The sequence below is a fragment of the Pongo pygmaeus genome, chromosome 3 (assembly GCF_028885625.2).
Source record: "Pongo pygmaeus isolate AG05252 chromosome 3, NHGRI_mPonPyg2-v2.0_pri, whole genome shotgun sequence".
NCBI classification, from domain to species: Eukaryota; Metazoa; Chordata; class Mammalia; order Primates; family Hominidae; genus Pongo; species Pongo pygmaeus.
The window spans coordinates 108,326,743-108,339,126 of NC_072376.2; the positions used below are offsets into that span (position 1 = coordinate 108,326,743).

The 12,384-nt window shown below is 36.2% G+C and overlaps 1 protein-coding gene across 1 annotated transcript; it reads left to right on the top strand.

The window, feature by feature from the left end:
* Positions 1 to 10,241: 10,241 nt before the first annotated feature.
* PDHA2 (pyruvate dehydrogenase E1 subunit alpha 2) lies at positions 10,242 to 11,623 on the top strand. The gene has a single exon (XM_054486132.2). It carries the CDS (start codon positions 10,340 to 10,342, stop codon positions 11,513 to 11,515), a length of 1,176 nt encoding a protein of 391 aa, XP_054342107.1. The 5' UTR covers positions 10,242 to 10,339; the 3' UTR covers positions 11,516 to 11,623.
* The last annotated feature ends 761 nt before the right edge of the window (positions 11,624 to 12,384 follow it).

Consider the following 12,384-nt stretch of genomic DNA (forward strand, 5'->3'; position numbering starts at 1 on the left):
CCATGATTAACATTTAAATTTATTTTGTTTTTGCAAAAATTGTTTAATGCTCATGTGTTTTCCAAGTATAGCTTTTTAGAAGGATATGATTTCCAAGTATTAATGTGATTCTTCCGCTCCCAAACCAACAATTCACAGAATTCACCACCCACACTGTGAGAATTGAGTCACCCCTGGGCAACCAAACAAAAACTAGAAATAATGAGAAAGAAGGAGCAAGATACATAGTTTCCCAGTTGCAGTGAATAGATCAACAATAGGCTGGCCTGAAAATAGTGGTTCGTTGGGGGATAGGAGATGTTGGACATGCAAGTGAGAGAGAAAGGAGGAGGAGTTCATCAGTTCTTGGGATTGGACAGACCACTTCTGAGTTTTGTCCATCCTTTCAGCTGTTCCACCTAGAAGAGGCTAGTGCCTTATCTAAATGGCAAATTTAGAAAATAAAAATGGAATGCTTGGCTCAGGTTCTCTCTCTTCCTCTTGAGAATGAGCTTCCCACGCATGGCAGGACTTTCTCTCTGCTCTCCCCACTCACTGTTTCTACCCTCCTGGTCAAGCATTGCCTGTAACCAAGTAGGTAAGTCCACTTAATCTTGGGTTAGCAAACAGATTCTGCTTTCACACTAAGCTGTTCTTGAATGGAAACTACAGAAATCATATGATATTTTATCTTTCACTTGTGAATCCTTTACCTTATTTGTCAGTTTTTTTAGAGCCTAGGCAAAAAGTGGAATCTGATTGAGCCTCTCATAGACCTGCACAAGAATTCAATGTTCCTGAGGGCAGAGAACCAGTCTCGTTTAATACTCATTCTCCACACTACAACCATTCAGAGTGAGAACTCTGGACCCAAACTAAATTGATTCACAATCTGGCTACAGTATTTACAGCTCTGTCATGTGGGCTAAGTTAAATGTTTCAATAAACCACATTTTAACATAAAAGTGTGCTTGTGAGAATTAAATCAGATAACCAATGATAAAGTTTAGCACAATATTATATGCTAAGCAATCAGTAAAAGGTGGTGATTATTATTATGACACATGAGACTATTGCTCCACAGTGCTATCAGGCCTTTCTCATAGACTTCCTCTTTTGCCTCTAATTGATGCTGTGACATTGTGGTCTCCTTGGTTGGTCTTAAGCTGTGCCACATGAGGGAAAATCATTCCTTACATGAATAGAAGTGTTCTCACTCTTTCCAAAGCCCTTCTAGCTAGTAGTGATAGGCAGAAGACAGAAGTACAATCAATAAGGAAAGAAATCGCATCAAAAGAATGCTATGATTATAGCCTAAACTTCTCAAAAGAAGACATAGTTGGAAAATGTGTTGTTCTAAACTTATGCCACAGATACCATAAAGGTAAGTTGAATGTGGCCAGAAGCTGAATTATCAGTTATTTTTCCCTGCAGACTATGGATAAAACTTGCATCTGTGGTCATCATCAATAAAGCACAGTAACAACCTTTGAGAAGCTAGTGTTCATGAGTGACAGAACGTATGTGACAGCATCATGTGTAATGATGTAACCAGAATTAATAAATTAGGATGCTATGGAGTCAAGACAGTCTAAATGGCTTCAGTGTAAACAGAATATTGCTCCACAACGTTATCACCACTGCTTTGTGGTTAATAACAGGTACTACCTCTTTCTTGAGGAAATAGATATGAAATGAGATAGAAATGGTACATTGGCAATAAAAAACAGGAAGAGATGGTTCTTAGGCATGAACAAGAATGGACTGTTCCTGTTGATACTATCAAGAATCTTCACAAGCTCTAATTAGGCAACAAATGTGTTACCTCTTTTCTATTCATTATTCTAAATAATCTTCAGTAAATCACTATACCCTATATGGACTCATGAATTTTCTAATACAGCTTGAAGCTCCACAAAAATATGTTTTTCCAGTGCCCCACACTCCTAGGGGTGGCCTTGAATGCCAACATATTAAGTCAAATATAAAGATGTGATATGACTATCTTCATAATTCTTGAATATATATTTGGTAAGTTTTAACACATTTGCTTAAAATGTAGTAAAAAGTCAAATGTAGAATATTTCATTGACGAAGAGTTTCAGTCTTAGAGCCAATTATTGATGAAACATTAGGAACTTTGGAGTTACACAGATCTGAAGTCCAGTTTCTATCACTCGAGTCCAGTTTCTATCATTTGCTGGCTTTTGGTTCCTAAAAATACTGACTATTAAAGCATTTGTTTTCTTATCAGTAACAATAAGAAAGGCAATCTTATCCATGTCATTGGACTGTTGTGACAGTTAAGTAAAATATTGCTTGCAATACACTTAGCAAAGTGACTGGAACATGGGAAGAAGTAAATAAATAATTGCCTATTAAAATCACCATCACCCAAGCTGAGAAACAACTTAACAATATATAGTATATTCATAAGGAAACCACACGATGTCAGTGTATATAATTCTGAGTAAGCTGAGAGATGAATATTCTTGGATAACAAAACTAAACATTGTAAAGACAGAATTCTCTCCACTTTATTTTACATGTTGAATTCTAATCCAAATGCCAAATTATTTTTAATATAATAAAATTACTCTGGTCTTCATAGGAAATATTATACAGGCTATAAAATCTTAGAGGATTTTTAAAAAAGTGTAATGAGAAAGGGTTTGGACTATCAAATATATAATTACACGATGCTATAATAATCAGAACTGAGAAGTGCTCCCATAAGAATCAACTGACAGATAATAAAACTAAGGAACTCAGAAACAAAAGTTTTAGCTTATGAAGATGTAGACCTAGATATAGATACAAAGTGAGCATTCCAAAACAATAAAGATATGGACTACTCAATACATGAAAGTGAAAATTTAGCAGACAAAATAAAACTGTAGTGTTATCTCTCTGTATTATCCAATAACTCCAGATGTCTCGAAGACTAAAATCTTTAAAAAGAAAACAATAAGTAGTTATTTACAAGTACATGATTGTGTGCAAATAAAAGCATAAAGGAGAAGAGATGATATATTGAACACATTCAATGTTTTGTGTTAAAATATTACAAAGTAAATCTTAAAAATCAGTACTTTCACTAACAGTGCCTGGTGCATGGTATAAATTCAGTAATAATACAAGGGTTCAGTCCTAGGGGTACATTTTAGAGAGTTATGGTAAACTCATATAATAGAGATTTTTTGTAACCATTAAAATGATCTTTGAAATGGCTTTTGATAATTTTGAAAATAATTATAATATGATGCTAAGGAAAAAAACTCAAGAGTTATAAAACATATAACCTTGATTGTATTAGAAATAAAAAGATAAAAATAAATGAAAACTTAATAGCAGATAACTTTTGGTAATTTAATTTTTCTGTCTTTATGCTTTTCTATATTTACAATATAGAATTTTTAAAGACACTGTAATCAAAATATATATATATATTTATTAAGTTTATAAACCAGAAATAGGTCTCTGATGATGAGAAACTTAAGATGAACAGATACTTTTATTTAAATGGGGAGAACAGAGAAAACATTTCTTTTTGGAAATTTTCAAGTTTAAACAGCTACAGGGCTTTAACATACTTTTTCTGGTAGACTAGAGAGAATGAAGGAAGTTAATGTTGAAAATATAGTTGGCATCTCCTTACTGGTGAGAATTAAACCAATAAATCACATGAGTCCCTTTGGGTAATCATTTAAGCTGGCAAGAATAAAGCATATATCATTAAACTTTAGACCCCCACTTACTTTTTGGGTGGAGGTTGACATACAGGAAATGAAGTCTGGAGTATAAGCAGCATAAAAAAATGATTTTAATTTTTAAGTTGGGATAAGGGAATATCCATGGAGAAACACTAATGTAGTGAAGAGTTTCGAAGAGTGATAACACTGAAATTGTCATTAAATTTAACCAAGTCCTTGATGTGAGAAATTTCAGTTCATTGTTGACAACACAGACTGCAGAAGCATATGGAAGCAATTAGAAGAAAGTAAATGGAGACTGTGGGTGCAGGCTGCGTATTTGTGGAGCTTGACTAGATAAAAGGAATAATATAGGATGAGATCTAAAAGAGGCAATGAGGAGTCTGATATCTTCTTTCAGAGCTGAGGAAATCTGAGCATGAAAGCAAGCCAAAGAAGAAGACAAAATTGATGATTCTTTGGTGGGGGTGTGGGAGTAGGGTGAATATGAGAACAGTATCTCATTATGAAGGAATAGCAAGTTCTGTAGCAAAGGCTGAGGAGTTAGATTTCCAGATAAGAATATGATTCCTCTTCTGCTGAGATTAGCAGGAAGGAAGTTCTGATAGATGTAAAAATTCTTCAGGAGACAGGCAGCTGGGGCAGGGGAGCAGTGTAGGGCATGCATGCAAGAAGCAATGGATCACAACAGAAGATTCTGGCTCTCTGTGAATCAGATGCATGAGCTGAGAACATGCCCAGTGTTTAATGGGCTTACTACCCTTGCTGAGTCCGTTTCTGCTCTGAACAATGTCAGGATCCAATGCAGTCCATATGACTTTTCATATAATATGGAAAAGTTCCATATTATATGAAATTCCATGTTATATGAAACTTGGAAATTCCCTTGGAAAAGTTGTAATGCATTCTTATAAATACAGGTGATTTTTACCATGAAATGAAGTGGGAAGAAGGCTAGATGAAAGTATAGAAAAGTTAAAAGCTTTTGGAGAAATACACCATAAATCTCAGTGGGATATTCAGGGTTCAGAAGAATGGAAGCAGCATGACCAGCTGGTAGCCCTGACAAGAGCTTGTTAAATTCCTAATGAACCCCAATAATCTTGTTGCCTGATTATGATGTTTTGATGAGTGCTTAAGATGTTTAAGCTTAAAAGCTCTTCTTGGACACTATCTTCATTTACCATTGGGCCTCTAAATTGAAATTGTCTCTAAGGCTCCCCGATAATGGCCTTTTAGATTTTCAGTGTTGGGTAATATGGAAATATCTTAGAATCTAAATGCACAGTAGGTCCGTGGGAACAGAAAGATTCTCATGCATGAGAAGCTCCATAAAACATCTACAGCATTGTCTTAGGTTGCTTGGAGAAACTGCATTCATATTCATAACGTATTGTATAATTATGAGATCCTGATTTTCATATTTCCCAGTGTGCTTTTTCAGCTCTGCTGTATAACCAAATTAAAGGAGACTACACAACTTTACAAAATTAGAGTGTTCTGTTTTGTATGTTGCTGTTTGACAGTACTTTATTTTTAATTTGTTCATCATTGATCCTAATAAAGACAAACTGTCATTGTAACCATTGGCTGGAATGTAATACATTAGTTTTATTGCATCTATAACAGCTGCTTATGTGTCTCTCCCTCTGTCTTTCAATGATAATTTGTCCTTTTCTCTAGGCAGTGCCAGGAAATCTGGAAGAGCTCACAACACAACACCTCTATATAAACTGGATTAAATAGAGGAAAATTTAATTGTATGTTATTATTGTACTTCTACTACTTAATACAGAAAGGGGATATATAAAAGAAAGGCACTTCATGCATACATGATGAATAAACGAAGAATAAATATTTTACTTTTTAAAATTAGCTTTATATTTGCCTAATTCCTTGGCCTCAGTTTCCTCTTCCAGAAATTGGGAATGAGACACTAAACCATATGAGGGTCAAATGAGCAAACTGTATTTCCTGGAGATATAAACTTCGTTAACTTTGTGTCTCTAGGAAAGAGATGCAAGTCTATTCTATCACATACCTGGGAAATATTTATGATGATATTTTATATCTCAAATTAATGCATGTAATAATCAAAAAATTCATTCTCATTATTTTAAAAAAATATTATTTGCCAAGAAAAATGTGCTTATATTTCTGTACATATTCACAGGTATCTCCTATGAATCTATTTGGACAGAATCTATACAGGTCTAAGTTTAGGATGTAATAGATAACACTGTGCCCTAGCTTAGATGTAAGACAGGGCAAAGAAAACTGAAGATGTGGTCAACAGTAGGTTCTTAAAGTGGGGTACATGATTAGCAATCTTCCTCAAAGTCTGTTTCTCTTAAGATTTGTCAGTGTTTGTCAAATGTGCTGCTCAAACTTCCTTCTAGGGGGCAGCAGTGCCCTGGATTTTTGCCAATATTCCTTCCTCTCTCTCTAAACATCCGTCAGTGACTTAGGTCGTCTTCAAAGAGGCAAAGTCAAGGGAAATATTCATACTAATTTTGTTATTACATGGGCATACTGATATTAGAAACAGTTAATATTCCACCAAAAGTCATTAGAAGGGTTGTGGGAAGGCATATATAAAGAAAACATAATAACATGGTACAGTTAAGAGGAAACTAATATATGAAAACAACTGCACAGAGGAGAGAAGCGCTCATTGCAATATTGAATATATAGCATTCATTTTTACTAGCATATTTTGTGTATACTTTATTGCTAGTATAATAAAATCAAGGTTAATAGGGGTAAATGTATGTTTATTTACAGAATAAAAATTTGAGACATGGGGTTTTAAGTATGTGATAATTAAAATCTGCTAAATAAAAGATTTGCCCAAGAAGTGTAAAGATTTTAGGAGAACAGGCAAATAGATTTAACTCTGACTTGGACTTTCTTGAAATTGCTGTGATTTGTCAGGAACATTTATTGAATTAATTATTTTTCTTTTGAATGGGGATTGTGGTTTTACAAAACAACTCAAAATACTGAGCAGAAATCAGTTCAAAACTCTTGACTCATGTTCTAGTCCTCTACTGGTTGAGACACTAGACTGTAGTAAATCTTGACAACAGATTTTATACATAAAATTTTACTTCTTATGTCACTTGGCCATATTCAATTACAGCTCTAATTATAGAGAAGTTATTAAAATGTTCACAAAGTTTTATTTTAATTTTGCATCATGATCTCTTTTATCATATGTGTTAGACCCTCATCCCAAACTCTTGAAATACTGGATTTAGTACTAGGAGCATGATGACTCGGATGACTCCGGTCATCTATCAGGAGAAAGATGGTGCTCCATCTGTTACTACTAAAAATTAACCCACAATGTCTTCCTTTTTCTCACACCATCATTATCTGGGTAGGATGCGAAGCACTTCTACTTTACCTCTCATTTCCAATTAAGTCTTCTCTTTGAATTAATGTATCCTGGATTTTTATTTTAATCATATTTCAAATATGGTAAGATTATACAAGAAAAAATATTGTTTGCCCAAGCCTCTGAAGTGTTCTGGAATAGCTTTGCTTATTGTAATATTAGAGAGAATCTTTGCTTGTCATAATTTTTCAAAATATATGGTACTGACATTGTGTCTTTTCTCCAAGGGAGACATTCTTCTCAGAGTTTTATATATATAACTCATAATTTTTGCACCAAGTTCTTACTCATCACTCTTAATTGCCAAATCTTAGAGCTATGAAAAAAATACACTGCCACTAATCATATAATGAGATCTGATATTGCTTATCTAGAAAATATTCACTCTTAAACAGCTTTCTTCACTTAACATTTGGTGAAAAAGTGCAATAATTACTGAAGAAATGTAAATATCCTTCAAACATTCTCACTGTTCTTTTTCACGTTTCCTTGTCTATTATTTAAAAAATATGTGTTATTGATGCAATGGGAGTGACACTTTTAAGATAAATTCAGAAATACCCCTGTAGGATCAACCATCAGACAAGAAATGTGAAATTCTGTCACACTGGCATGAATGACTGCTACTATAATCACTGGCTCTTCTTTTATAGGGGTTTTTATTAATTAAATGTAAAGTCTGCCATTGGCCTTATAATAGTGCTCATCTGTTTTCCTTTAATTTCAAGTAGATTAAAAGTGAGATTTGGTGATAATTAAAAACTTAGAATTTATGGGGATTCTAATTGCAAATAACATTTCTGTGGTGAGTATGTAGATGATTTCTTAGTTCTGTTTGGTAATCAACATAGTATTGAACAAGGACAGAACAAAAAATAAATCATTTGAAGAAAAGAACACCATCATTGGCTCTATTGTCCGTGCATAGCTTGAATCCTATCTAGCTGGGGGGCATGTAAGAGGAGAAGCTCAACAGCTCAGGATAAACGTTTTACCCTGATGTCTGGAAATTTCATTCTTTCTTTGAAAATGTAGATGGATTTGGAAGGATAGCAAAAAAGTCAAAAAGTCATTATCAAGATTAATCAGTTTAATTGAAATGCTTCAACATTGTCTGATTTCAGATGTCTATTTTTAAGTTGAATTTAGGATATATAGAGTAACTGATGACCAAGAGGTCTATGGGAGTTATACATTTTATTATTTATCATCTTAACTAGAGCCTGTTGAGAATTTTTTTTTTTTTAAAGGACATCTTCTGTGGGAATAGTACAGATATTTTCCAATTAGCATCTTTGTATGTTCTCTTCTGGCATGAGTCGGGTTTAGGCTTGACACACTGGGCTTTTAAGGGGAGCTCTATCTTTGCAGTCCAGGCTACATGTGACAAGATTAAATTGGCACACTTTACTGTACAGCTCTTGTGTTCCTGGCAGCACTGGCCTGACTGATACCTCTGAGAGAAGGCTCAGCTGTCACTCACTGACCCATTAACATTACTGTTCCATCCTGCAGTGTCATTTTTCTCATTCTTATGGAGATAATGCTCCCTGGAGATCTCCAATACCTGGAGGAATGAAAGAGAACAGCACAGACAGGCTAACTATCAAAGAGAGTGCAAACAACACAGCAAGACCATGAATTCCAACAGTTGAATTTTAAATTGAGTGAAAAGATGAGGCCTATTATGATGGCTGGGTTCAGAATGTGGGGAGACGATCAAGTTTTAAGAGGTATCTTAACTTTTTAACAAGCGATTTTCTCTTTTCTTCCTGAATATTAAAAGAAGTGCCCAAAATAACACCTGCAACTAGATATAGAGAAGGCAGCTGCTTTGAACATGTAATAGGGACATTTGGGTAAGAATTTATCATTTGCAAATAGGCAATGGATATAAAACAGAGCATGCATTAAGGTGAATGGCTTAATATTCTAAATAAAACAGGATCCCTAGTTAGGGTTGGCTTATTGGGGCACAAAATCGCCTTCCTGGTAAAAGCACAAAAAGAGAGAAATGATATGTGATCTTTGTATCCCTTGGTCTAAGGCTTCTCTTCTCCTGTGATCGAACGGTTTCCAGTGGCATAAGCAAACTCTGTTGCTCTCTTGTAGTCCAAACTGCGTATTGTTTGGTGGGTCACTTTATAAGAAGTTACACTTTCTAATGGTTACCACATAAAAAGGCACTATAAGAACATGTTTCTAGATTTCCTGGACTAAGGCTGGTCCAGTTTGATTGATATGAAAGCAAAATAAATAAATACCACCTGAAAGTCTATGGAAACCTGCTGAAGACATCTTTATAGAAAACCAAAAAGAAAAAAAAGAGGAAATAAACAAAAGGAAGAACAGAAGTGAAGTAGTCAGAAAACAGGGATAAAACTAGGTAAAACAGGGATTCAGAATTATTAAAAAGAGTAAGGAAAAGTGGAATGTCACAAACTACAAACTTTTTACCACAATCTGCACCTCAGCCCTCTCTCCCTGCTTCCAATTTTCTCACACCAAGCAAAGTTTATTACTGGGCTTAAATTGTTTTCCTCAGGCTGAGGTCTGTATACATCTTCCCTCCCCACTTCAAGTGTCACAGGTGCTAGACGCCATCAGGATAAATGTGGCATATTATTTGAGAGTACTGACTTTTCTTTAAAAGGGTTTTTGTTAAGGTGCGTGTGCTTGTTTTGTTTTTAAAATTAATTAAGCTACAAATAATTTACAGCTTTGTTGTTACCTTAAAATACATATGGCACATTATGGAGCAGGATAAATATTCATACCTATTTTAAAGATCAAAAACAAGACATTAAAGAAATATCGGTAGGAAGAAATACCTTTGGACTAACTCAGAACTCTCGTGTGCCTTAGGGACTGAGTTTGTTCCTTTCTTCTATTTGACACGCTTGTGGGGAAAGCTTGAGATACACTGCTCCAGGGTTTAACAGGGAAAAGGGACTAGATTACTGACGTTCGGCAATGACGGCGGTTAATTAGGATGCCCTGTAGTTTGCTCAAGTCTCCAGAAAAGGAAACCACTTTTAGTCTTCATCTTACAGCTGGCAGGCACTGTACAAATCAGTCAGCTCAGGCTGCGTGGCCCATGTCCCAGTGCTGTGCATGACCTGCCTCTATCCCCCGTGTGCACTGCCCGGATGGCGCCACGTGCGTTGGAGCACCGGAAGGAGACGCGAAGCCGAAGCCAGGCCTTCTGGCGGTCGTTACGGGACACCGCCGCCATCTACAGCACTCCATGAAGAATATGCTGGCCGCCTTCATCTCCCGCGTGTTGAGGCGAGTTGCCCAGAAATCAGCTCGCAGAGTGCTGGTGGCATCCCGTAACTCCTCAAATGACGCTACATTTGAAATTAAGAAATGTGATCTTTATCTGTTGGAAGAGTGTCCCCCTGTCACTACAGTGCTCACTAGGGCGGAGGGGCTTAAATACTACAGGATGATGCTGACTGTTCGCCGCATGGAATTGAAGGCAGATCAGCTGTACAAACAGAAATTCATACGCGGTTTCTGTCACCTGTGCGATGGCCAGGAAGCTTGCTGCGTGGGCCTTGAGGCCGGAATAAACCCCTCGGATCACGTCATTACATCCTATAGGGCTCATGGTGTGTGCTATACTCGGGGACTTTCTGTCCGATCCATTCTCGCAGAGCTGACGGGAAGAAGAGGAGGTTGTGCTAAAGGAAAAGGAGGATCGATGCATATGTATACCAAGAACTTCTATGGGGGCAATGGCATCGTCGGTGCGCAGGGCCCCCTGGGCGCTGGCATTGCTCTGGCCTGTAAATATAAAGGAAACGATGAGATCTGTTTGACTTTGTATGGGGATGGCGCTGCGAATCAGGGGCAGATAGCCGAAGCTTTCAATATGGCAGCTTTATGGAAATTACCTTGTGTTTTCATCTGTGAGAATAACCTATATGGAATGGGAACATCTACTGAGAGAGCAGCAGCCATCCCTGATTACTACAAGAGGGGCAATTTTATCCCTGGGCTAAAGGTCGATGGAATGGATGTTCTGTGCGTTCGTGATGCAACAAAATTTGCAGCTGACTACTGTAGATCTGGAAAGGGGCCCATACTGATGGAGCTGCAGACCTACCGTTATCATGGACACAGTATGAGTGATCCTGGAGTCAGTTATCGTACAAGAGAAGAAATTCAGGAAGTAAGAAGTAAGAGGGATCCTATAATGATTCTCCAAGATAGAATGGTAAACAGCAAGCTCGCCACTGTGGAAGAATTAAAGGAAATTGGGGCTGAGGTGAGGAAAGAAATTGATGATGCTGCCCAGTTTGCTACCACTGATCCTGAGCCACATTTGGAAGAATTAGGCCATCACATCTACAGCAGTGATTCATCTTTTGAAGTTCGTGGTGCAAATCCGTGGATCAAGTTTAAGTCCGTCAGTTAAAGGGAGGCTACGTGTGAATTTATCATCAGTCTCTCAATGGAATGTTCATGGTCAAATTTAAGAAACTGTGTTCTCAACTCAAGGAGGAATAAAACTCATAAAACAAAAGCCTTGTAAGCATTTATTAAAAGAGATTATTAAAAGAGATTGAAAGACATGCATTCAATAAAAGTGATATTATATTCAATTATACTGTATATTTTTGCATTAAAAGATACTATATAGGTAATAATTTAGTGTGAATATCTTAAAGATTATTTTGAACTTATACAAGTCTAAAATAGGAAAAGGAGATTATTTAACTTCCCAAACTGTTTGTCATAACAGTTCCATTTGATTTAGCTTTATACTATTTTAATGCATTCTCTTCTTTAAAAGAAAGTTGTTTCCTACTTCCCCTGCCATGGGTTTCTATGTAGAATCACCATCCTGAGGTAAGGAGATTATTTCAAGCTACTCAGGACACCTATGGATATGTAACCATTTGCTTGAATTAGCTAATAACGAATACAGTTTAGTGTAACAGTGTGCGCATGTGCATGTGCATGTGCATGAGTGCACATGTGCACACCCACACACGTGGTGCTGAAGTTTGTTAACACTGACCGTTTTTCCAATAATATATGATATTTAACAGGGCAGGGGAGGAAGAACAAGGATTTTTTTTCATATTATTGTATCTTTTTACAATATTTTTAGTCTTTTAACCCTTAAGGAAAAATATAGCAAAAATTAAAATCTAGGGGAAAAACTGCATTCCGCTTTGATCTTTAAGTTAAAGCTACTCTTATTTTGCAGTTCATTTATGCCCTTATATATTCTAAAATTTAATGGGCCATTCTGGTGAATTTCAGACTGAAAAATGAATA

Excerpts from the sequence above, each read along its gene's own strand:
- PDHA2 (XM_054486132.2), top strand. The coding sequence starts at position 10,340 with ATGAAGAATATGCTGGCCGCCTTCATCTCCCGCGTGTTGAGGCGAGTT.